We start from the raw sequence: 26,470 nt of genomic DNA on the forward strand, positions 1-26,470 counted from the left end.
CATCATTTCAAAAATTTCTACATGCAAAGTTCAGTGACATTGATTACATTCTTCCAGTTGTGCTGCTGCAATTGCCATATTTTATCTCATTTAATCTTCATTAAAAATAAAAAACAAAATCTAAGAGTTAGGTACTAATAGTATCCCCATTTACAGATGACAAAACAAAGATACAAAACCAAGGCCACATGGTCCCAAGTGGCAGAGCCAGGGTCCGAACACAGTGATCTGACTCCTAAGCCCTTGCTTGTAACCATGATAAGGACAGGAAGAAACCTTCCCCTGGAGAGAATGTATGTAGCTATTTCCTTTCTCTACTTTTTTTTCTTTCCATCTCTTTTCCTTATATTCTCACTCCCTTTATTTTTTCTCTCTGTTGCTTGGCTGGTGCCTGACTCAGGCAATGGTACTGGGAAGTGGGGTGGTTTGCTTAGGAAGTCATGTGCTCCTGAAACAAGACGTGGAAACAGGTTACAGTAGATACCACAATCAAATTCTCCACCACATGAAATATTCTCAAGCATAAAGATATTTACTTAAAAAAACCAAGCATAGACCAACATTTCAATCAAATCAGAAACTTGGAATACTATCTTAGAGACAAGAGTAGTGGATTTTCCTCAATCCATTTCTCTTCTTTGACCGTAAGATTTCCTTGTTGATCTCATCCATATTCATGGATTTATCCCAAAATCTGTATCCCCAATCCTCTTCTTTTTAAGCTTCAGACATAAAATAGTCACCTACCTGTTAGACATCCCCATCTAGATGTCCCAGTCTCAAACTAAACAAACCCAGCACTGGATTCAGATACACTGCCCCCCATCCACCCAATTCTGCATCTCCTTCCTGCATTTCCTGTTAAGTGGAACCATCATTCACCCAAACGGGTGAAACATGGGAGTCTCTACCTCAATTCCCACATCCAAATTATTCTGTCAGTTTTACCTCCCAAATCCATCATTCCCTCAATTTCTATTACTACAACTGTAGCTCAGGCCCATATCATCTCTCACCTGGACTACTTTAAGAATCTTCTCAGTATGCTATGATTCCCAACTGCCTCCAGATAAAAGTTTATGTTCCTGGTCCCACTATCCATATGCTTCCAACCACCCCTCTCAGTCTTTTTCAACCTTCTTCACTTTAGTGCTCATCCCCTGCATCTTATTAATTTGGAATTCTCCAGTCCTAAATAACTGCTTGTTCAATTAAATTGAACAATTATGCATGGTTTTGATTTTTAAATAATACAGTTAATACTTGCTCCTCTAGAATAAGTACAACTTATAATTTCAAAATTATTATAAAAAGTTTTTTTAAAAAAGAGATAATTCTCCTGTAAGAAATTAGAAGGAAAAAGGTTGTTTAAGGCCCACCCACTTTTTTTTTTTTTAAGACTTGAGTTATTCTATTTCCATTCTATGCCTTCACTGTGGCGATTACTATCAGAATTCCTCTTCAAAGTCACTTCTGAGGTTCACTGTTTAGCCTAGGAGTGGACAGCCCCATAAAACAAAATGGGACTAATGAAGCTCAGCATTCCAGGGACAAGGACTAGAAGGCAGAAGGGGACAGGAAAGCTGGTGATAGGGAACCCAAGGTTGAGTAAGGACAGTGTTGACATGTCATGGGGTTGTTAACCAATGTCATAAAACAATATGTGTAGTGACTGTTTAATGAGAAACTATCTGTTCTGTAAACCTTCACCTAAAGTACAATAAAAAAAATTATTAAAAAAAAAAAAGAAGTCCTCTTCAGCAGTGAAGGATGGCACATGGGTCAGGATTTAAGTGGGAAAACAGGTACCAATCTGTCTTAATTCAGAAACTTGGTTAGACAGGTGCTGGAAGAGTGACAAAGCCAGAGTAGACTGCGAGAACCGCAAGCAGCCTCTACGTGCCTAGGTTAGAAGGATAAAGGGAGGAGGCAATGTTACCAGGACTCAGGCTCACCCACAGTGGATGGAGCCACAGAAGAGATGCAGCAGCTGTTAGAGTTGCTGCCTGACAGGGCATGGAGGTCTCCCTGAGTTTAGAATACAGGGATGGGAGTCCAGGGAGCAGGACGAAGTACTGGCGAGGGGAGATGTGCAGAGGGTTCTCCTCAAGTACTCAGCAGAGTACTCTTCAGCTCATTCATGTACGGAAACTACGAGAGGCCAGGGAAAGAACCATCTAAAAGGACTGGAAGGAACAATCTCCAAAGTTCACACAAAGATGTTGCATGAACTGGAAAGAAAGAAATGCCCTGAGTTTTTTTTTTCCACCCCTTCCTCCTTCCTTCTAACCTTTCACCTGTGCCCTTGCCTCTCATTAGCTCAGTGGTGATCAACCTTGACTGAACACAGGAATCATCTGAGGTGCTTTAAAAGTACGAATGCCTGGATGCACCCCTGAAAGTCTGGTGTAATTGTTTGGGGTGTAGCATTGGAGACTTTTAAATGCTTTCCGGGAGTGTTTGCTTCACAAACACACGTACTAAAATTGGAATGATACAGAGATTAGCATGGCCCGGAAACAAGGATGACATGCAAATTCGTGAGGCGCTCCATATTTTTTTAAAAAAAAGGATTTTCTGGTGAGTCTAACGGTTCAGAACCACTGCATTAGCTGCACCTGGGCAGGAGCCAGGAGACCAGATCCTGGGAAACGCAGCCTGCAGATATCAGCACCCCACCATACAGGGTAAGAAGAGGATCTGAGAGCCAGTGGGTCCAGGATCAGCAAAGATGGCACAACAGGATATGTAGAAATAAGGGAAAAGAGTGAGAAGCAAAAAAAAAGCACAGACACTATCTTCTCTAAATCTTTCAGTGGCCAGCTCACATTGAGCTTCCTCCAGGAAGCTTTCCCTGATCATCCCAGTCGCAAGACTTCCTCCTCCTGCAATACTTATTGTCTACTGCTCCAATGACAGCATGTTTATCACACACCACCTCCTGTGTGTCCTCAGCTGAGTTGTAGTTCAGCAATCTCCTATCTGCCTGAGTCTTCTGCAGTGCCCCATCAAGAAAGCCTGTGCCTTCCTCCTCTTGATATTTGCATTGTGTATTCATTTCTTTCCCAAACTGACAGGCTAGCTCATTTGGATAAATTAGCTACTATCGAGCAGTAACTATGGTTAACAAGAAGAAGCCCTGATAATACAGTGTGGTTAAAGTGCTCGGTTGCTAACCAGAGGGTTGGTGGCTGGAGCTCACCAGCTACTCCATAGGAAAAAATGTGGCAATCTGCTTCTGTAAAGATTTACAGCCTTGGAAACATTATGGGGCAGTGCTCCTCTGTCCTATAGGGTTGGTATGAGTCAGAATCAACCTGATGGCAATGGGTTTGGTTTCAGGTAATGGTTAACAATGACCTAGTATTATTACCCTTCTGGATAACATTTGCATGGTAAAAAGGACCTTGAGTACAAGAATTTCAGGGCAACCTCACGGATTGCTTGAGTAAATTTTTGTGTGTTCCTTAAAATTTAAACAAATTTAAACAACATAGGTAATGACCTAAAATGGATAGTGATGATTTACAAATTTACATAAGATTTTTTACAATTCATTTTGATCACAGCATTACTCATGGCTGTCGAAACATTCAGCAGAGTGGCTATTCTCATTAGATGCATTTCCATCTCTAGTTAAATAAGTCTAGTTATATTCTTTTTATAAATTAGGCTAGAAATATACTTGCTGTATATTCCAGAAGTTTTGTGATTTCAGATTAAAAGAAGTCTGCTTCTTTAGTAGAAATCCTATTTGCCTGAGAAAGTCACTTTCCAGAGAAGAATAAAATCCAAGCTCAAAAACAGAAATCACTTAGAGAGAGAGAGAGAGAGTGAGTGAGTGAGTGTGTGTGTGTGTGTGTGTGTGTGTGTGTGTGTGTACACTGATAGGTTATTCCCCGAAAAACTGGGACCAAACTGTAGAACTGTTAAAATATTAACTGGCTTCATATCCCACTCTCAGTAGATTAAAAAAAAAAGCAAAACAAAAAAGAACCTAAGTGGCTCAAAAGTGGGCATCCTAATTAAAAAAACTGCTTTCAGTGTGAACTGTTCTTCATTATGAATCTATATAAAGAAAACCACTTCTGATCACATGGAGATATCTACAAATTTTATGATACTGCTGATTCCTAAAAACAAACTCCCAGTAGGATAGCCACATAATACTGAATTCCTACAAGGAATACATAAAAGCTAAGAATTCACAGAAAGATAATTTCTCTTCACCAGCTTTTTAATGTACGCTGTTCTTCCAGTAAAAGCTTAAACTGTCATACTACACTTTTAAACACCAAAAATCTCAGCAACCAACACCTGATTAAAACCAAAAAAACCAAACCCACTGCCATCGAGTTGATCCTGATTCATAGTGACCCTATAAGAAAGAGTAGCACTGCCCCCACAGGGTTTCCAAGGCTGTGTAATCTTTATGGGTAGTCTTTCTGGAAGCAGAATGCCACATCTTTCTCCCTCAGAGCTGCTGGAGCTGCTGGTGGGTTTGAACCACTGATCTTTTAGTTAGCAGCTGAGCCCCTTAACCACTGCACCATCAGGGCTCCTTACCATCTGATCAGACTCCCAAAATTCTAAAAGAAACACATCCATTCTACCTGGTATGTGGTATAATCTTACTTTAGCTATCAAAATCTTTTAAAAGTATTTAAAATAATTAATAAATTTTAATATTAGAATGCAAAAGAGGTAAGTGACCACATATTGATGGAATCCCAGCAGGCTCTTGGGAGCAACAATGTGGCCACAACAGCTAACTTTGTCTATCACATCAAATCACATTAAATAAGAAAAGGAAGATGCTTTCTGTACATAAAACTAGAAAATTAAGGTTACTGCCCCAATTAGGTGAACTGTAGGTTTTTAAGTAATGAGTAACTAATAATACTCACGAAAGAAAATCAAACACAAGTGTAAGCTCATCTAATTACCAAAAGTAGTAGTAAACCCACTAGGATTTTAACATGAAAATTTATATTTTTTCTTTTTAGTTGTTGTCAAGTCAATTCTGATTCATGGTGACCTCATGTGTGTCAGAGTAGAAATGAGCTTGATAGGGTTTTCAATGGCTGATTTTTTGGAAGATCACCAGGCCTTTCTTCTGAGGCAACTCTGGGTAGACTCGAACCTCCAACTTTTCAGTTATGAGTTGAGCACATTAACCATTTGCATCACCCAGTGACACCATTAAATATCTACCTCAGACAAAAGGCAAAGGCAGAAGATACCCTTTTTTTCTTAGTTTGTGAAAAGAAGTTAACAATTTCTTTGAAAATAGAACCTAGTCACATACTCAAAACAGAGTCAGCGTTCAACTAATGCTGTTGACTGATTATATAACTTCCAGGAACTGCACTCACTGGTAAGACCTAACTGGGTACCTTTTTGGGAATAAATGACTGTGATTTAAAGATACTGGTAGCTGAGGTGAGATCCTGCTCACATACCCACGCTGAAGAGAACAGTCTAATTCATCACAGTCAAGCCACACAGCTCAGAGAATGTAAACATGATATGGACAAGGATAACGGATGCCCAAACCCTTAATATTACAAGGCTCTTTTCAGACTGGTCCCACGGACATGCCTCAGGCAGTCTATGGGTCCAAGAAGCATCCAAACAGTGCCTGACTTTGTTTAGTGACAACAAAGGGGTCAAAGATTTGAGAAAGAGAAGGAACAGGACACAGCCTCCCAAAGCAAAACCAAAAAACAAGAAAAATATTCACAATCGTCTAGGGAAAAGGATGATACTGGGCTGACACTTTAAATTCAGAAATATTTTCTTCACTTAGTCGAAATGAAATGAAAAGAAGAAAAGACTGATGTTTCTTAAGTGTGTTATCACCTATTTCTCCTTTTTAATTTCTCACAAAAACAGCAGATTTAAAGATTATCATACACACACACGGTTGCTTCCTTTTAGTTCCTGCAACTTCATATTTTAGAAACAGACGTGCCACACGTTTCTATGAGGCAAGAATGCTTAAGGGTATCTGGCTCCACATTTTAGAGCCAGCCACAGAGCAGAGAGACTTAGAAAGAGCAAGACACTGTTCAGTCAGCTTCAGGCAAACATTAGTGGAAAGAAACATTACACAACAAGAAACACTAGGCATTTATAGATTTTTTTGACTGAACAGACTACGTGGGAAATTTTAGGTCGAAAAAAGATTTTTAAGTGTTCCATGTCTTCATGGCAGATAAGAATATAGAGACTTATGTTTAATAATCAGGAAAAAAATAACATAAGACTTTTCTCCAAGTAACATGGTATGGAGATTATAATGAGCCGCCAAAAAACCAAACCCTTTGCCATCAAGTCGATTCCAACTCATAGCAACCCTATAAGACTGAGTAGCACTGCCCCATGGTGTTTCTAAGGCTGTAATCTTTACAGAAACACACTGCCACATCTTTCTCCTGCATAGTGGGCCACAGCCTTGTTAAATGTAATGGACATCTTTATACCTTCAAGTTCTATCTGTGACAGCAAGTGGCTGAGAATAAATGAAGGCTGAAAAAAACAACCTACCTTATCCAGTTAAGCCCACCTTCTTAAGTGCCTGACGCACAGGAGCCCTTCAAGGTCCATGGAATAATACAGTTCATTAGGCTGGAGGTGCTATACTGAAAACATTTACTGTAAGAGTCTCTTAGCACACAGCTAAGCAGTCTATATGCCTTTTCTGAGGGGCAGTAGAGAGGTGGCAGCCATTTTTTGTTTGTTTTAGATAATCCTTAGTCTTCCTTTTGTTTCTATTTTAAGGAAAAGCAACAAAAAACTCCATTCCCACGCCCACCTGACCCCCAGCACAAATTATAACATCCTGAAAGATGCTTAAAGGAGATATAAACTATAAAAAGATAAAGTTCACTTGCTAAGGAGCAGTAATAAACCAAAACCAAACCCGCTGCTGTTGAGTCGATTCCAACTCATAGCCACCCTATGGGACTGAGTAGAACTGCCCCATAGGATTTCCAAGGAGTGGATGGTGGATTCAAACTGCCGATCTTTTAGTTAGCAGCTGAGTTCTTAACCACTGCGCCACCAGGGCTCCAAAAAAATAAAACGAAGTTCACTTGCTAAGGAGCAGTAATAGCAAGCATTTTCTTACCTGATGTGGCCGATCAGTTCAATAAGCTTGTGACTAAAAAAGTAAGCTGTCAGCTCAGACACGTGACTCAGTACTGAACAGACCCCAAAGAGGGTTGTAGTTCCATTCAGATCTTCTAAATGCCAGTAGAGAAAGGTGAACACAAAGCCGTATCCAAAACCCATAAACCAAGCCACAAACAGCACTGAGCCATACTGCACACTGCAAAGAAGTCTGATTAAGTCCCAAAAGTTGAAGGCCTGCGGGTGGCTTGTGGAGGCTGGTGTCTCCTCAGAGGACTCTGCGGAGTTGTTCCTCTCCACCTGAGGGATCTCCACCTCTTTCCCTTTAGTATCATTGTTGAAGTGGTTGTAGCGGAACCGGAACTGAGTAGCGACAATCAAGGCCATGGTCATAAGAACTCCAAAGACAATGAAGACGATCTGGTAGTTCCGGTACTCTGGGGACTTACACCCCTTTCCATCGACGAGCACTTCTGTGTGGGTGTAGTCAATCCCGATGCCCACGGAGAGCATCGCCAAGCCCCAGCCCAGGGAGCCCCACATACGCTGCAATCCATAGCGGTCTCTGTGTTTTCCCAGATACTGGAGTGTTACTGTGTCTACAATCGTGACGGAAGAGGCACTGAAAAATTCTCCTATTATGACAACTACCAAGATCACCAAGAATATAGCTTCAACTTCTTGCTGATCATAAACAAGAGTGACTTGGTCAGAAGGTAAAGATTTGGTGGTAGTGACAGTAGTAATGGTTGTCTCCCTGGTTACGTTTCCGGGGGGAGCAGGGGTTACTGTGCTTGGGCTTACGGTCAAGTCCACAATATGGTCAGTAATTTCGCCTGTCTGAGGCCGCAGAGTGGGTTCACTTCTCTTACTTGGAGTTGTTGAAAAGATAACAGGTTCTGAGATATTGGGCTCTGTTTCTAACATCAGTGCTGCAATGGAAGGAAGCACGTTCGTTTTCTCACGTGTTTTTGGTGATGGGGAGACAAGCATGGTAGGAGAAGTGGTAAGAGAGGAATTTGTTGGAAGGATGGTTAGCAGCTGACTTGCATTAGAAGGGCGAGTTGTTGGGGGAATCTTTGGTACACATCTCAAGGTAGCAGGTTTGACAAATCCGATGCCCAGGTTGAATAGAACCCAACATAAAAGAGAAAAGAGAAGGACAACTTTGCCTTTTCTAAAGCGATCTGCAACTACACCCCAAAAGGGGGCACTGCAGAATTCTATGAAGTATCGAATACCTACTAGCAGTCCACTCTGGCTTGGGGACATTCCCAGCTGTTTATAATACACAGGCAAAAGGGGGTAAAGAGAGCCATATGCAGAGTAAAAGAAAAAATAAAAGACCTTGGAAATCAGAAGATCGTTGTTTATTTTAACACAGTGCTTCTCCATCCAGTCTATTTCTTCCTCAGGGATAGCAGACGTTTCTGTGGAGGAGGGTGTTTCATTCAAAGGTGGTTCTGGTTCCCTGGCAATACCATTAAAGGGATCAGCAAGCACATATTTTCTCTTCTGTTCCTCTTCATCATCAGTTAAGATGGCAACTTTGTCATCTGCCGCCATGGCTCACTACCACCATCAGAAAGTTTATGACCTTCAAAATTCTGATAGTTGATCTGTAAAGTAAAATTAAAGATAGCTTAGTCATGAAAATTATAACATTTAGACAGAGCTTAATCTTGCAGGAAACTGAGGAGTTTCAAACTACAGCTAAAAATAACAACTGTGAGAGAGAATTCTCATCATTTATCACTTGCAGCCATAAAATACTGATAAAGAACCTTCAAAAAATCAAATACTCCTTGTGGCCACTAATAGACAATTACATTTTCCAACGGCAGGTTCTTAGTTTAGGTTCATTCCCAATCTTTTCATTGATTCCTAGGGAAAATGTACAAATGCTAGGGGTTATGTCTAAACCAGATATGGGGAGTTGAAAGCAAAAACTATTTATAGTTCTTGGTTTTACTGTTCAAACAAATCCACTGCACTATGAAGTCTAGAATTCTTTAGAAAATAAAGGTAGCTAAAACCATTCAGTTTCTAGAGAAAAACAGAAATAACCTCTTAAGCACAACCACAACTGTAATGCGAAGAGGGAGCCAAATGCACATTTGCCACTGAGTTGATCACTATAGCCATGACAATGACATGCTGGTAAGGAACTAGTTTTCACGTTGCTTTCATTGCTTATGTTTCCCTAGATATATTTTCATGGATTTCAGTTCAAGAAAACCTCAGGGGGTGAGGGGGAAGGTAACATTTCTTGAGCACTTACTTTGTGCAAGATACCATTTAAAAATCTTTACATGTATTAATTCATATTATCATAATATGCTGACTATCGTCTCCATTTTACAGATGAGAAAACTGATGCATGGTTAGTAAGTTTAATTAACTCATAAGTGGCAGAAGCCAGGATTTGAACCCTGATAGTATGGCTTCAAAAGGAGCCCCGGTGGCACAATGGTTAAAGCTCTTGGCTGCTAACTTAAAGGTCAGCGGTTGGAATCTACCAGCCGCTCTGCAGGATAAAAATGTGGCAGCCTGCTTCTGTAAGGATTCACATCCTTGGAAACCTTATGGGGCAGTTCTACTCTGTCCTATAGGGTCACTATGAGTCAGCACAGACTCAACGGCAGTGGGTGTGGTTTGGTTTTGGTTTAGTATGGCTTCAGGACACATACTCTAATACACCACACTGAACTGCCAAATAACATGTTTTGGATAATAAAATGCTATTAAACCTTTTTAAGACACAAGGTGTTTCATATGAGAGATTAGCAATATATCAGCCACATAAATTTACAGGAATTGTGCTACATTCCATCAGAATTTCCCTTTTGTCTATTATACAAATGATTTAATAGTCACAAGGTCTTGCATCAAGATTTATAATATACAGTTGCAATAAATATATTCTGATTGTAGAAGGTATACACATTATAATAATTCATTCTTTTCACCTTCTCTACTAAATAGAATTATCAATATCACTTGCCACCCCTTGGATATATCCTGTTGTCTCTCTTCCCAAAATGAAGACTAACTTTCTGAAAATCTTCCAGAACCATGCTTGCAAATATTTGTTAATCTGTACAAAGCTCCTAGGCAGACAATAGAAACACAACTTAATAAGGCCTGTCATTATTAAATAACTCAATTTATCTTTTCCCCAAAAGTCAAATGTCAACATAGCTATACACTTTGAAAATATTTATGAATTTCTTAATGGTGAAAGGAAAACTTTTTCCCAGAAAACCTGAAGAAAAAGCAAAATCCAAGCTTTTGTTGCCCAGCTATGGAAGATTTCCTTCAATGTTCTGTACTTATTTTTCCTCTTATTAGTGCCTTCACCTATACAAGGCAGCTGTGTGTACAAAGTTCCAGCTCTGTTTTATCACCAACCCCCCCCCAAAAAAAAAAACACATACACAAATAAATCTCCTTTGGACTTAATTTTACAATAGTTGCCTAAAGGCAGAGAAAGGAGTTGCCTCTGGGAGGGAAAACGTGGGACGGGTGCACAAGTATGTTTGTTGGTATTAAAGAAAACCTTGTAAACTCGTTGATTTTTTTAAAAAAACTTTGTACATATATAACTCTCATTTTTACAATAAAGATTAAAACTGAAACAAATATACAGTCATATGAGTTATGTCTTTGTGAAAGACAATAATTCACTGCAGCTACTGGTACCCTTCTATCACTAGCTAAAAATATTTTTTGCAGAATTGTACAGAATGTCCAACTGCATGAATTCTAATCAGGTGCCCTATAATGGCCTTTAATTAATTCTCTTTCATAAATCAACTGGCAAGTCCTTACCAAGTAGGTCAGAGAAGGACATAAAGTCCTCTTTAAAAAAACGCATCATTCCCTGATTTGTGCAGGTGATGATGAGGAACTGATGTCGAAATGCTAATTCAATACTGCAAAATATCCTACATTAGAACGTTGATTTTAACCTTGATAAGTGACTTTCTCCCCAACCACTCTTGGCTCTCTATCTTAGTCAAGTGATTTTTTGATTATTATAAGGTTATGCAAGATTCCCCTAGTTACATGAGTACAGATGTTAAGTCATTTTCAAAGTATCAACAAATGCAATTACGGAAATGTTCCCATAATGTAACCTTCAGTACCTTTTATATGAATGTCAACTCAGTAACTTTTATATGAATTTCAAATCTAAAAATATGAACAAAAACCTTAGTTAAATTCAGGACATTAATGGTTAGACTCAATATTTTCAGGTCATATTTCGATTTTGATAGTAATGAAATAAAGCATAACTCTAGCATCCATGTAATCACAGATCAGGAACAAAAATAAACAACACAACAAAAAAAAAAATCCCCCGTATTTTAATAAAATTAAAATATGTCCCACAGCAGGGTATGCTTTGGTTGAATTAGATTAGGTTTAATTTGCTATAATACTGGTAGAGCAAGTGTAAACAGCAATAAAAATATTTACATGCTGGATGAAGTAATTAAACTGTTTACAAATCCAGGGGAGATTTGTTTATTAAGTGGCCCACCAACATATAACATTTTGTTTTAAATTTCTGAATCTTAAGGTTTTTTTTTAAAGAAACTTGAAAAAGAGAGAGAGAGAGGAGACAAACACATTTCGAATTATATAGAGAGTGAAATTCATGAACTTCTCTGTGAAATCATCTGTTGCAATTTTGCAGCTAATCTTAACTGGATTAGGAGGGTTTTTGTTTATTTTATTAGAAAAACAAAGGTTTTCTCACCTTTGCTCCCTAACGATAGTAATCAAGACCATTACAGTGAAAATACAAGTCTTTTTATAACCTGGAAAGAGATTCTACTTCTACCAGTACCTACACTGAGTCACTCAAATAGCAGGTGTGTCTGAATTATTGATGAGAGGAGATGAAATCGTTCTTGTTAAAATTGATAGCTTTCTTCATTAAATATTTAAATTAAAACTGCTCAAATATATACTGTGATCCACAAATATATGACCTAAGAGTATGAAAATGGGCTCAATTTTTGAAAAAAAAAAATTAGACCTGAATATATTATTTGTAATAATATTTGCCAAAGATCAGATTTACAAACATGATGGTAATGAGTGCTATAATGAAGCAGCAGCATAACAATCAGTGATAAGCAGGAAACGATCTCCAGATAATACAGAAGGGACACTCTTCCTCTGCACCATTGTAACTCGATGTTGCCCAGAGACCAAACTTGAAGTTACAAAATGAGGAAATCCACTTCTTGAACCCTCAGAGTTAGCTCTATTGTGTCATCTGTTATTGGCCATTCTCTGTGCCTTTGAGCAATGTACCAGAGCAAGACTGTAACTACCAGTGCACAGACATAGAGCAGCCATTCTAAAACAAGACTTAGAATCCTAGTATTCACTCACTATACTCAAATATTCAGTTCAACCCCCAGCATTTTCTAGAATAGAGCTTTCTTCAGAGGCACAGCACTCAATGCCAGTTTGAACAGAATCTTCTTTCAATAAAGATTGCTTTAGCATCTGCTAAACAGCTAGCCATTGTCATGAAAAAGACAGACAAGGTTGGGTTATAACAGTCACACAAGCTGCAAGGGCATTAACGTGTACAAAGGTGAATGACTATTCTGGACTGTTCCTTTTCCTTTTGGGACATTTTGACATGGCGCCTTTACGGCAGGGACTAAGCCAAATTGTGAAAGAGTCAATACTGGTCCTAGTCCTGCCAGCCCAGTTGGTTCTTCAGCTTCCAGTTTGAGCCCTCCACGCAATCAGGGCTGCCTGTGGACTCCCCACAGCTGCTACCAACACTGTTTCACTCGCTTTGAAACTCCTCCTAGAACCCAAACCTGCTATCCTTGACATTCAAGGTGGTCCTTTCCCAGGCTCCCAGGGACTTGTCTGCTAGGTGACAAACTGATCCATACAAAAAGTTAATGCATACCCCGTGGTTGCCTAATCTTGACAAAATATTTAGAGGGGTTCTATGGGACATATTATCATCATTTTTGTAACTAACTACAACACAATACCTAAATAACACTTGCTGTGGGCTTAACAGAGCCCTGGTGGTGCAATGGTTAAGAGCCTGGCTGCGAATCAAAAGGTCGGCAGTTCGAATCCAGTAGCTGCTTCCTGGAAACCCTATGGGACAGTTCTACTCTGTCCTACAGGGCCGCTACGAGTCAGAATCGACTTGATGGCAATGGGTTTCGTTTGGATGGGCTTAACGTATATTAGCTCATTTAATCCTCACAACATTTTCTGTGACGGGTATGGTTATTTTCCCCACTTTACAGATGAGGAAACTGAGGCCCATAAAAGGTAAATAATTAGCCCAAAGTCACACAGGTAGTAAGTAGCAGAACTAGGATTCAAACACAAGAAGTCTGGCACCAGAAACTGCTTTTGGCAGGTAGTACATCTGGATGCATCATGCTGCTAGACAGAGATGCCAACAACTTGGTCTTGTGACTCAAAGACTTGCTTTATAGTTGATAACATAAGCCCAAAACACTAGTTATGTAAACATTAAACCAAAAACCAAGCCCGTTGTCATCGAGTCAATTCCAACTCATAGTGACCCTAAAGGACAGAGTAGAACTGCCCCATAGGGTTTCCAAGGCGCAGCTGGTGGACCTGAACTGCCAACCTTTTGGTTAGCAGCCGTTGCTCTTAAACACTGCGCCACGAGGGCTCCACAAATGTTAACTAACGTGGAATATTTAAATAACAATTGAAAAGAATATTAAAAGAGAAACCACATAGCACTGCATGATTATTTGCCAAAACATAGTGCAGACATAAGGTACTTCTGGAGTTCAGAGTAGAGAGCCCACACTTCAGAAGGGCTGTCAAGAGAACGAAGGACTTGAATAGAACCTTGGGAAATGGGTAGGATTTACCTTAGGCAAGGATGAGTGAGACAACTATTCTAGGATGGGGGGAAAAAAATGCAGCACAAGATCCTTAAAAGGTTTATATTGGGGCTGGGGGACATACGATGAGGCTACCAAACGGGAATAGATTACAGAGGACCCTGAATATAGGGCTGAGGGATGAAAGGAGAACAAAATATTGCATTGGAGAGTTGTACTGAAAATTAATGACCTTTTTTTAATTATCAAAAAAATACAGATTTGGCACCACCCGCTAGCTAGGACACATGCTTGCTGATCAATGGTTTACAATGGTAAAGCAGACATTGTCCCTGCCATCAAGTCCAGAGGCAAGGGACAAATGTACTGTGCTAAATGTCAGAACAGGAGAAAGCACGGTGATGTAGATGCCTCTGGGGTGGGCTCTTGAGGGAATCTTCCAGGATGGGCAGGAGCAACCCAAAAGAGGAGCACTTACAGGCCTGATTAAGAGGGGCCTTGTACACATTATTAAGCACTTGGCTGCCAACCAAAAGTCATTGGTTTGAACCCACAAGCTGCTCCGTGGGAGAAAGATGTGGCAATCTGCTTCTATAAAGATTATAGCCTTGGAAACCCTATGGGGCAGTTCTACCCTGTCCTATAGGGTTGCTGGGAGTCGGAATCAACTCAACGGCAATGGCTATGTTGAGTATGTACCCAATTCTAAGGGGTTCCTGAGTAATGGATGAGAAACTGACTGGCAGAGATCTGAATCCTAGCTCTGTCCATGACTAGCTTTGCAGCCTTGGGAAAGCAATGAGTTTCCCTAAGCTTCCAATGTCTCACCTAAAAAAAAAAAAAAAAAAAACAAGTTGCCAATGAATTGATTCCGACTCATGGCAATCCCATGTGTCAGAGTAGAACTGTGCTGGTTTTCTGGAAGCAGATTGCCAGGACTTTCTTCCAAGGTGTCTCTGGGTGGACTCAAACCTCCAACCTTTTGGTTAGCAGCTTAGGGTATTAACAGTTTACACCACCCAGGGACTCCATCTACAAAATAGGGAACACAATAACTCTTTCCTCTTAGGGTAGGTGTGAGGATTAAAAAGCATAACGCAGGTTGAATTCTTAGCACAGTGCCTGATACACACTAAGAATTTGTAGGTATTCTTTGACAGCAATGGGGAGTCCCTGAAGGGAATTAAGCAGGAGACTGGAATGGCCATATCGTGAATTTTATAAAGATCACTATGGCTACAATATGAAAAACAGATTGGCAGAGTTTTACTACTGCAACCCCTACTAAAGATCTTCTAACCTTTGGTGAAGGGAAAGACAACACATAATATAGGGAAAGTCAGAACAACTTGACCACAGCAAAAGCACAGAAGTTTCCTAGGCTCATCCAAACACTTTGAGCGACTGAGTAGTGGGGTTGGGGGCTGGGAACTATAGTCTCAGGGAACATCTAGGTCAACTGGCATAACATAGTTCATAAAGAAAATGTTCTACATCCCACTTTGGTGAGTAGCATCTGGGGTCTTAAAAGCCTGTGAGTGGCCATCTAAGATCCATCTATTGGTCTCATCCCAACCAGAGCAATGGAGAATGAAGAAAACCAAAAGCACAAGGAAAACATTAGCCCAAAGGACTAAATGACCACATGAACCACAGACTCCACTAGCCTAAGTGCAGAAGAACTAGATGGTACCCAGCTACCACCACCAACCACTCTGACAGGGATCACAACAGAGAGCCGGGATAGAACGAAAGAAAAAGGTAGGACAGAATTCAAATTCACGAAAAAAGACCAGACTTACTGGTCTGACAGAAACTGGAAGAACCCCCGAGACTATCACCCCTGGACACTCTGCTAATTCAGAACTGAAACCACTCCCAAAGCCCACCTTTCAGACAAAGAATAGACAGGCCTATAAAACAAACACACGTGAGGAATGTGCTTCTTAGTTCAATCAAATATATGAGACCAAATGGGCAGCTCCTACCCAAAAGCAAGACACGAAGGCAGGAAGGGACAGGAACTGGACGAATGGACACAGGGAACCCAGGGTGGAAAGGGGGAGCATGCTGTCACATTGTGGGGATTGCAACCAATGTCACAAAACAGTATGTGTATAAATTTTTTTTTTTTTTATTGTACTTCAGGTGAAGGCTTACAGAACAAATAGTTTCTCATGAAACAGTAGTACACATGTTGTTTTATGACATTGGTTAACAACCCCACAACATATTAACTCTCTAAATTCTCAACCTTTTTTTTTTTTTTTTTTTGGTGAAAATACACATAGCCAAAGATACACCGTTTCAAAAATTCCTACATACACAGTTCAGTGACATTGACTACGCTCTTCCAATTGTGCTGTTATTCTCACATAAGATGAAGGCTTACAGAACAAAATAGTTTCTCATTTAACAGTTACTACAAATGTTGCCCTATGACAATGGTTAACAATCTCACAACACATCAACAATATCCTTACTCAACCTTGGGTTCCCTATCACCAGCTTCCTTGTCCCCTTCTGCCTTCTGGCCCTTGTCACTGGACTCCTGTAGCTCGTTAGTCTCATTTGGTTTTACGGGGCTGTTGTGTATAAATTTTTGAATGAAAAATTAACTTGAGCTGTAAACTTCCACCTAAAGTACAATAAATTTTTTTAAAAAAGAATAACAAAAGAAAAAAAAATTTCTAACCTTTGAACTTTCATTTTAGTGTGCTGGTCTTGACACGAATTGCAAGTATTGATATCCTGTGATGGTATCATTTTAGAAAGAACAGTACTTTATGAACTGTATCTAATGCAACCTTTTATAAGATCTGAAAATAGAATAAACTTGGCAACATTTTCCTGACTTGTTCCTTTACTACTCAGGTAGTTCTCAGACCTGAGCTACTGTAGATCTTATGGGTAATTGTAGTGCTATCTTTTAATAGGTATTTCCTGTCTGCCCAACTAGATTATAAATGCCTTGGGGGAGGATGCTAGTAATTAGATATTGTCCTTTACTCTTTTAAGCACTAAATATACATTATTTTTGACAAGTACATTATGACAATATACATACAAAGTTTTGTGAAAGTTTCCTATGATCAGAGATTCATTTTAAGGGTCAGCAGAGAGAAGCCCTGATTCCTCCCCTGGCTGTGGAAAATCAATGTCTCTCTGTGCCTCCATTTCCTCATCTGTAAAATTAGGATAAAAATACAAACTCAAGTCAACTAACTCACAGAGGAGTTGCAGGGCTTAAACTAAATAATATACGAAAAAGCATTTTGCAAACTCAAAAGCAACATGTGAACATTTGTTGGTGGTGGTAGTTATGGTCTTATTTCAGGGTATAATATTACATTTAGACACTGGGCCTTTCTTCCCAAGTAGGCATTCTAGAATTCTTCGGCACACCTACCCCTGAATCAAGACTAGCATTTTATCCATCAAAGCTCATACATTGTTGAGAAGGGACAGTACTGACATGTCGTGGGGTTGTTAACCATTGTCATAAAACAATATGTGTACTGTTTAATGAGAAAGTATTTGTTTTGTAAATCTTCATCTAAAGTACACTTAAAAAAAAAAAAAGCTTATATATTTATGTTCTTGTCCATGTCTAGAGCCTAATGTTTTGTAGCTCACTGCAAATCACATTGTTGTATTATGGACTACAATAATAATTAAGTATTTCAAGACCAAAAATAACTCCTCATTTAAAGTACAGTCCCCTGTAGGAGCATTTTAATTATATTTGAAACACAGTAAATCTGAAACAAAGGGACTCAAATCCTGTCTAATATATGTGCATTCAACCTGGTAAGAGTGAAAGGAACTAATTATTTTCATCTCTTGGGGGTGGGGGGAAATAGCCTTTAACCCTAAAGGTGGCTTTAGTAATACGAACCAAATGGATTTTTACTTTCACTGTATGGAAAGAAACAATTAAATGCCAATAAAAACTGTTTACAGTTTAGGGCCTTTGGACCTTATCAACCACTAGGGAAGCAGATGCCTATGTATTTGTTTTAGGTTTTTTTATTAAATATTATGCCAACACAGCATAGCTTATAACATAAATTTGAGGCAGGCCCCAGACTTCATTTCCTTCTATCTCTCAAATAATCTTCCCATCTTAAAACAAGCCCAGTGGGAGGAACAACTAACAGTTCATATTACAGCATGAAAAAAAATTTTAAATGATATTTATATCTTGAGAGTTTCTCCAAAAGAAAAAAAATTAATAGCTGTTCAAGACAGAAAGTGAAATTAATTGAATTTGCTGCTAATATTCTGCATTTATTTGTCAAAAAAGAATACAATGTAAGAATTTAGGGGGTCACAGAAGCGTTGTGAAAGTAGAAGAAATGTATATTCATCTCTCTCTAAACAGAGATCAATAGTCAGAAGGGGCAATCAGAACAACTGCTTGTATTTACAGGGTAACCAAACTAATGATCAGCCTTTCTCAATATTCATTATACTTTAGTTAGAAGAAATGACTCAATGGGCAACGGGTTTGGTTTTTTGGATTTTAGTTAGAAACCATTAAGTTAGAAATGGTTAGAAAACCATTCCAAGTTAGAAGTTTAGAGACTATTTCCCTGTTGAAATAACATTACAAATAGTGAAAGGTTTTGCATGAAACAAATGGCAAGGCGGGCGAATGCCACCTTCATTGCTAACTTCGTGTGGAAGAATCAGCATCAGTCCCATTCCCAAAGTGTAGAAACAAATCCAGTCCTCAGCTTCCCACTTCTGCATTCTTGTCACCAGCCACTCATGTGGCACACTCTCTCTGACCCCAGCCACCCAGAGCTGGGTCAGAGCTCACAGTTAGATGGAGACGATCTTTCAGACCAGCTGCCCATGCAGCATTTCTCAGACCTTAGCCACCCAGAGCTGGGTCAGAGAACACACGTTAGAAGGACACCTTCTTTCAGACTGCCAAACAGGCAGACATCAGCTCCTGCTGGCTCTCATTGCCCTTGTGTTTTCTTTAATTTGATGTAATGACTCACAGAATTCACAGAGTATACCATACTTATGGCTACAGCTTTATCACAACCAAAAAGGATAGAAAGGAAGAGACACATAGGGTGAGGCCTGGGAGGGGTCACAGCACCAGGCTACCATGTCTCAAAAAGGGATGGATGTGCTACCCTGTCCCATGTATGGTCATCAACCAGGAAGTTCCTCTCAGCCTTAGGATTCAGGGCTCTTTTTGGCCTCATCATGTGGCCACGATGGATTACATCATGCCTTGTAAGGCTTAGTCAGCATCGGCCCCCAGGTGGTCTCTTTTGGTCTGGTCAGGCCCCATTTATAAGCCTCAGGTGTTGGTATGGCTGGAAAGACCCAAAAGCAAAGGCCAAATGGCTTTCTGAAAGGTGATTCCACACCTAGCAGCATCCAGACAAGCTCTCAGTTCACTTAACCCATTACGTTTCAAATTACTGAGCCAAGACTACCAGAAGAACCTAAGGGTTACAAAGTGTGTAATTTTTAAGTGAAAATACTTTCTACTGTTCAATGTGGGATGCTAGGAACAATCTCACCAAGGCAGCCTCACTTAGAGCTTCAAGATCCTACCCGTTTCTCTCCTGCCCCGAGCCACAGAAGTGTGTCTGGGATCACTAGCCGCTTGCTTCCTCCAGGGCAATGGCCCCAACCTGCGGGGGACATGGAGTTATTGCCAGGGGTCTTTGAAAGCCCTGAGTAAATAACATGTCACATATATAGGTTCTACTCATTTTCAAATGTAGATAAATGCTGCTATCATAAATTTATTTCTGTAATGAATGTTAATTTATAATTAGAATTCTTATTAGCTTTCTATCATGCATTTTCTCAGTGAGGGTACCCAAAAAGTGTAACTACAATCATGTGGGAGGCTGAGAAATCTATTAACTTTGAAATAGTGTCTTCAAACTCCTTTTAGTTAATAGGACCAGTAAAGGATTAGGTGAGGAAAGGAAGAGGGAAGGACAGAACCTGGTCAAGGCCAACACAGGCTACAGCAAGAACGGAGAGCCACAACAAGGAGTTAACACTTCGCATTTGAAACCATCTCTATTGTCAAATTACTTATTATTTTAATGGATATAAATTTTCTTTGTCAAGAAAGTAACGTGGAAAAATCTTAGACTTCTTATCTTTTCACAGCACAAAGCAAAGAATTTTTGAAAGACAGATACTGAAAGCAGAGTTACATACTTAAGGTTTTACAGAAAGATTTTCCTCAGTAAATTATTACTTGCTATATTTTAGAAACAATTTATACAAAATGCACATTAGCAAAAAACTAAATAAATAAAAGACAAATTACAAATTCAATATGAATATTTTGGGGTTATTTGTAAACCTAGTTATGTAAATCCCTGTTTTATACACTGTTGTAGAGGAAAAACATCATAAAATTGAGTAAAGCAAAAAGAAAGTTTTATTCAGCATATATTCAAAAGGGCAGAGTGGGAAACAGATAACCATGCTGCCAGAGCCATGTCTGCCCGAGTCCAAGGAAATATCACAGAAGAGACAAAAGTGGGAAAATGGACAAGCATGTTGCTAGAGCCATGTCCATCCGAGTCCAAAGAATATTACAGAACAGGCAAGAATGGGAAAATGGACAAGCATGCTGCCACAGCCATGTCTGCCCAAGTCCAAAGACTATTACAGAGTCATCAGTATATATTAACATTACAAATGGGCAAAACCATTGAAAGCTTCACCTTTTACAAATTGGCTAGAAACTGTGATCCTGTCTTTCTTTACAATCATTGGTACAGGTTTCAGTAATGACAGTCAGGAGGGTCTTCACTGGTCCAACAAATTTCTATTCACTAAATTCTAACAGAAAAAGATAAGAGTGGAAAGAAAGTCTTTTGTGTTGTGTTTGATCGGCTTTATGTGGAAGTTTCCCTAAAAGATATTTTCCAAGATTATCTTAGCTATTGTCTTTATACCTCAGGGCCCAGTTGATGTGTCCTTGTGAGTCCTTGTGAGCCCAGCTCCAGCTGGGTCACATTCTCTACGCTCAAGAAGAGGGAATAAATGATTCTAACATTATTTCCTAAATCAACACACACACTTCTGAATTTTTTCTTTTCTCCAAATCTTTTCAGAAAAGGACTGCCTCAGGTAAATACAGTCAAGTACAGGACTATGGGTCCAAGATCTATAAGGACTAGGAACACAAGATGATTAAACGGTGGGTAAAATAAGAATTGTGATGAGAAATTAAAAACAAAATCAGATGTTAGTAATTTAACACTAGGTTCTAGTGCTAGCACACATTTATCATATAAAAGACTACTATATTTATAACAGGTGCTTGATAAATGCCCATTCAATAAAAAGACGCTGAGAAAGTTGAGAGGATTAGAAGAAAGCACAATCTATCCATAAGATAGCCCACCCGTTGCCACCGAGTCCATTTTGACTCATAGCAACCCTACAGGACAGAGTATAACTGCCCCATAGGGTTTCCAAGGACTGGCTGGTAGATTCAAACTGCTGACCTTCTGGTTAGCAGCCGAGCTCTTAACCACCGTGCCACCAGGGCTCCATCCATAAGACAGGGCATGTTAAACAGAAATTTATAGTTGCTTTCCTCAGACACATCTTTTCTGTACTCAGAATTTAAACCAGAATATAGACCTCAAGGTTTAAAATACGTTCTTCTGTAGTCATGTTTCTACCACCCATGATTTTTACTAATCTGTTTTTAATTCTATCCTCTCAATGCACTGTAGTCTCCCTATATAAAAATACAGTGTTTTACTTTGCTTTCATGTTTTTATATTTACCTTATTTGTATAGACACAGAAAGTGCCTTAGAAATAAATCACTGTAAACATGCTTAGTAGCTTTAATGCATTATTGAAATATGATCCTCTCTCCTCCTACTCCCCTAGAATGTCTTGCACTGAGCTCATTAGTAATGTCCTACCTCCACCTAAGCAATCCAAAATTTTACTTACAACATGTGATAAACACAAGCCATCTGACTACCACTATATAATTAAAAACTTCCTGCGTATCTACCAATGACCAGCCACTTCAAGTGTCAAAAGCCAAACTTCCCAATGAGGTGGCTTCCTACCTTCTCCTTTTACTTAACGAGGCCATCAATGATGTATACACCCTTAGCTGGCTCCTGGTCCCCTGTACTTGGGCAAGGGATACTCTAGACACCAGGGACCTGCCAAATATACATCTGCTTTTATCAAATGTTATTGGCCAACGGTATGTCCACCTCCCTCCTTATATTCATTTATATTGAAAGGTTAGATTTCCACAAAATTCTGAACTTATAGAACTGTTGGGGGAAAACTTGGCCACGATATATCTAACCACGTCTCCGCTTACAAATAAGAAAACTGGGGCTCAGGAAGACGGAATTAGAACCTCAACTGTTCCCCCCCAACCCCGCCTGCCTACAACTATCAGGCAAGGTTTTTTTGTGCTCCAGTAGCTCTGCAAGGTGCTTGTTAAATGTTCTCGGATGAAAGGAAATGTTCGTGGTTGCAAATGTGTGTGGGAGAGGCAAAATGCACCGTGTGCCGTCCTTATGGGTAATTAATTCACCTATCTGTCCTTGTGGGAATGGGATAAATAAGGGGGAAGTTAGGTTTGGATTTTTTCACGACCTAAGTTTAGAGGGGACTGTGTGGGGAGTAACTTTAAGACTCAGAAGGACCAGAAACCCCCATTACGCTCTCGGAAGGCTCCAGGGAGGTATAGATCGAGTTGCAGTAAAGAAGCACGATGTGGGGGGAATATCTGATAGAAGGACAGCAGGCAGGTAGAGAGGTGTTTTATTCGTATTTATTCACTTGGAGAGGCAGAGGATTCGTCAATTTCCTCCTCTTGTCACACAAGTGGCCACGTCCTTATCATAAGCTGTCTGGCATAGAGAACTTCTCGCCTCCTCCTTTCTCCCCGGCATGTTTACCGTAAGGGCGCAGGTGGAGCTGGGCCGCGAAGGGCCTGGACAGTGGGGCCCACCCCCAACCCCGGCGCCCGGCGAGGGCTCCCCGGGAAGGGCCTTTGTTTTCCCGACGCCAATTACGTTTGCGGAAGTGCTGCCTCGCCCGGCGCGCCGGGGGCGCCGGCTTCAGCCTCCCCCAGCACCCCACAAAGATGACAAGCGGCAGAGAAGTCGAGGGGCGGGTGCGGCCGGCGAGCCGGGCTGGGAGTGGAGACGCCCACGCACCTACTCACCGGGCCCCTCTCCGAAACCCCCTCTCCTGACAGCAGGTGTGCACACCGGAGGGTGCACTCCCCGCACCCGGCTGGGTCTGTCCGCGGCGAGCCAAGCCTGGGTGGGGCTGCCGGGCCATCCCCACCCGCGCGCCCTCCCCGTGCTCTCGGCCCCCACTCACCTGCTGCTGGCGGCGGTGATGGTGCTCAGCTGCGCGGGGCACGGGGAGCCCCCTCCCCGGGGTGCAGGGTGGCGGCTTGGGGCTCCCAGGCGGCGGCTGTCGCGGCAGCGCACACCATCTCGGGCGGGTCACTAGCTCCTCGGGGGCTGCAGCGGGCGGGGCGCGGCGCGGCGGAGGGATGCGGGCGGGGTGGGGGTGGTGGTGACGGCGAACCGCGGGCCGAGCGCACCCGCCGGCTCGACCTTCTCCACCGCCTCGGCTCGGAGCCTCCGCCGCCGCTCACTACCGGCTGGACCCGTTTCAAGGTTGAGCGCCGGGGACCCGCCGCCAGGTGCAGCGCTCCGCCTCCTGCGGCGGAGGCGGCGGCGGCTGCCGCCTCCCGCCTCCTCCCGGCCTCCCGCCCGCCCTGACGGTCCCGGGGGACCCCTGGATCCAGCCCTGCTGGGGAAGCACGCTGAGAAGGGGAAAGCAGACAGGCGAGGTTCTACCCCCACCTCCGCCACCCTCCACGTCGCTCCTCCACCCCACATACAAATGATGCAGGCCTGGCCCGGGGCAGGGGCTGGGGACAGCAGAGCAGTGGCTGCCTGATCTGGGGATTATAATAATAATAGGCATCATTTATTGAGCGCTAGTTATGCGCTAGGCACAATGCTAACTCTGTTAATGCGTTATCTCTGTGTCTCTGGTTCCAACCCTGGCGACTATCCCCAGTTGAACCTAGAGAGAAGAAAGGGACAGAAGAGTGGAGGCAAACAACGAGGGAGTTTCACGACTCTTTAGGGAAGGGGTACACCCAGGCTAAAGCAGTTTTTTTAGAAAGGTGCTACTGAGTATCCGGCGCTTTGCTGTAGAGGTAACCTTGTGTGTCGCACTAAGAACGTAATTAAAGTAGTATTTCTGGTTAGACACGTAGAAAGGGTGGGGAGAATGGAGATGATTGTAAAAAATACCATTCATTCATTAAGTATTTTGTGTGCCTATGATGCGCTTTGAGGGATGCCAGATCTATTCGCAGGAAGCTTATGGTCTAACTCTGGCAACAACAACAATAACAATGGCAGCTAACATTTATGATCATTTATTATATAGGGAAAAAAAGCCATTTCCATCGAGTCAATTCCAACTCATAGCAACCCTACAGGACAGAGTAGAACTGCCCCATAGGGTTTCCAAGGAACATCTGGTGGATTCGAACTACCACGCTTTTGAAAGCACTGTTTAAATACTATTTAAGCCTTACCACAGTCCTGCGGGACACGTAATGTTAGGCTGAAAGTTCATGCAACCTATCCAAAGTTACTACATCGTAGAAGGGAGAGCAGGCTTCTTTTGTCTCCAAGGTTTAAGTTCTTAACTACTAAAGCATACTGATGTGGGTTCTGAAGGCCCAAAGCATTATAACTTGGGGTGCCTGTTTAGAAAGAATAAAACAATATTACAGCTAGGAAGTTGCTAGGGCCCCTCCCTTAGCCTAGGAACAGCCCTGAAACTTACAAGCTATATTCACACCAAAACCAAACCCACTTGGAGCTGATTCTGACTCATAGCAACTCTATAGGACAGAGTAGAACTGCTGCCATAGGGTTTCCAAGACTGTAATCTTTACAGAAGGCTGCCACATTTTTCTCCCATAAGCTACATTAGCCTCATGAAAAATCCACTTAAAATACTGACACGTCAAAGCGAAACATAAAGGCAGTGAGCGCTGGAGTTTCAAATGAAAAGGGTTAAGGTAGTTGCTGGACTTCATAAAATGACTAATGTCGGAGCTGGTGTGGACTGAAGACAGTTTCCTATTGCATTATTTGAAACTGAATGACTCATAAAGTACCCCGTTGGTAGCTGTCGTAAAAGAGTTACCGTTTTTCTTATCTGTTCATCATTAAAGAAGCAATTTTTTTAATAAAGAAAAAGAAAGTGAACAGACCCCAAGTCTAACATGGTTCAGATCCTAGGTTTTCTCCTGCAAGTGGAAGAAGAGGAAGGAGAGCCAGGAGAACTTTGGGAAAGAAAGGGTAGTTCTTGACCTATAGCTGCTCAAAGACGGCTCCATGTTGTAAAGTAAAGACAAGTCATCCTAGAGTTAGAGCTGGCATTTCTGTTTCAAACAGGACAGGGCAGCCTCAAGGGTCAGCGTAGGAGGTGTCGTTTTAACTGGCCTTGGTAGGGCAGAAATTTTTTCTGGAAGCCACATCCTTTTAATATCTTCAGGTTGTCTTGGCCATGCCTAATATGTAATTGTTCCAATTCATATGTACACTAAATATTTTCAAACTTAAATTTGTCTTTATTTTTTAAAATACAAAACAAATTGTCAGTATAACCAAGGAGAAGATGCAAATTTGCAGGAAGATAAAATGATCAGCCATTCTTCCTTCAATGTCTCCACCCCCTGTGAGGTAACCAGTAGGTGTGGGTGTGGTGTGGGAAATTAGTCTCTGAGCACCAGGCAGGCTATTCCACCAGTCATTGCACAGAAAGGCTCAAAGACAACAGGAAGATGTTCAAATCACATGGTTTATTGGATCATTTTCAAATGCACGGTAAGAAACATTGGACATTGTTGATTGTCGTTTCCTTGAAATGCTCCATTCCTCTAAGTTCTGTGACCACAGCTGTGGGTTTCCCTCCTCCTGTCTGGCCACTACTTCCCTTTGTACACTCCACTTAAGTTTTAGTTTTCCTTGGGTTTTGTTCTAGACTTTTCTGTGTCTTCAAGCTCTGTTTTTTCTATGAATGCTCTCATCCATTCCCTTGACTCAACTCACAGAATATTTGAAGATACCCTAAAATCCTTCTTTCTGGGGTAGCTTCTCTCCTAAACTGAATATCTGTATGGTCAAATATCAAGTGGGCTGTTTCACAGGCGCCCCAAGCTCACTAAAACCACATCAAAGCTTCATTATTTTCTACCTCTCCCCAACTCACACTTCCTTCTGGGTTCCCAAACCACCATCCACCCAGTAGTGCAAAACCTTTATATTGTATGATCCATTCACATTTATTCCCATATTCCATCACCTCATATGCATGTGAAAGCTGGACAATGAAAAAGGAAGACCAAAGAAGAATTCT

The 26,470-nt window shown here is 41.2% G+C and overlaps 1 protein-coding gene and 1 non-coding gene across 6 annotated transcripts in view; one reads left to right on the top strand and one right to left on the bottom strand.

Annotated features, from left to right (window-relative positions):
- MFSD6 (major facilitator superfamily domain containing 6) overlaps positions 1–23,539 on the bottom strand; it is a 95,094-nt gene extending 71,555 nt beyond the window's left edge. The window contains exons 1-3 of one of the 5 annotated variants that reach the window (XM_023739876.1): positions 23,393–23,539; positions 11,283–11,328; positions 7,133–8,753 (exon numbers count right to left, since the gene is read on the bottom strand). In XM_023739876.1, coding sequence (XP_023595644.1) covers positions 7,133–8,700 — 1,568 coding nt within the window. In that variant the 5' untranslated portion in view covers positions 8,701–8,753; positions 11,283–11,328; positions 23,393–23,539. Of the gene's footprint in view, positions 1–7,132; positions 8,754–10,103; positions 10,486–11,282; positions 11,329–19,564; positions 20,390–23,392 lie in introns of those variants that run through there. The other 4 variants (XM_004385580.2, XM_023739873.1, XM_023739874.1 and 1 more) reach the window with 4 other exon arrangements.
- On the top strand, positions 2,457–2,560 carry LOC111822240 (U6 spliceosomal RNA). Its single transcript, XR_002825530.1, has one exon. It is a non-coding gene; the product is annotated as a U6 spliceosomal RNA (small nuclear RNA).
- Positions 23,540–26,470: the final 2,931 nt, after the last annotated feature.

The sequence above is a fragment of the Trichechus manatus genome, unplaced genomic scaffold, assembly GCF_000243295.1.
Source record: "Trichechus manatus latirostris isolate Lorelei unplaced genomic scaffold, TriManLat1.0 scaffold00142, whole genome shotgun sequence".
Taxonomy (NCBI): domain Eukaryota; kingdom Metazoa; phylum Chordata; class Mammalia; order Sirenia; family Trichechidae; genus Trichechus; species Trichechus manatus.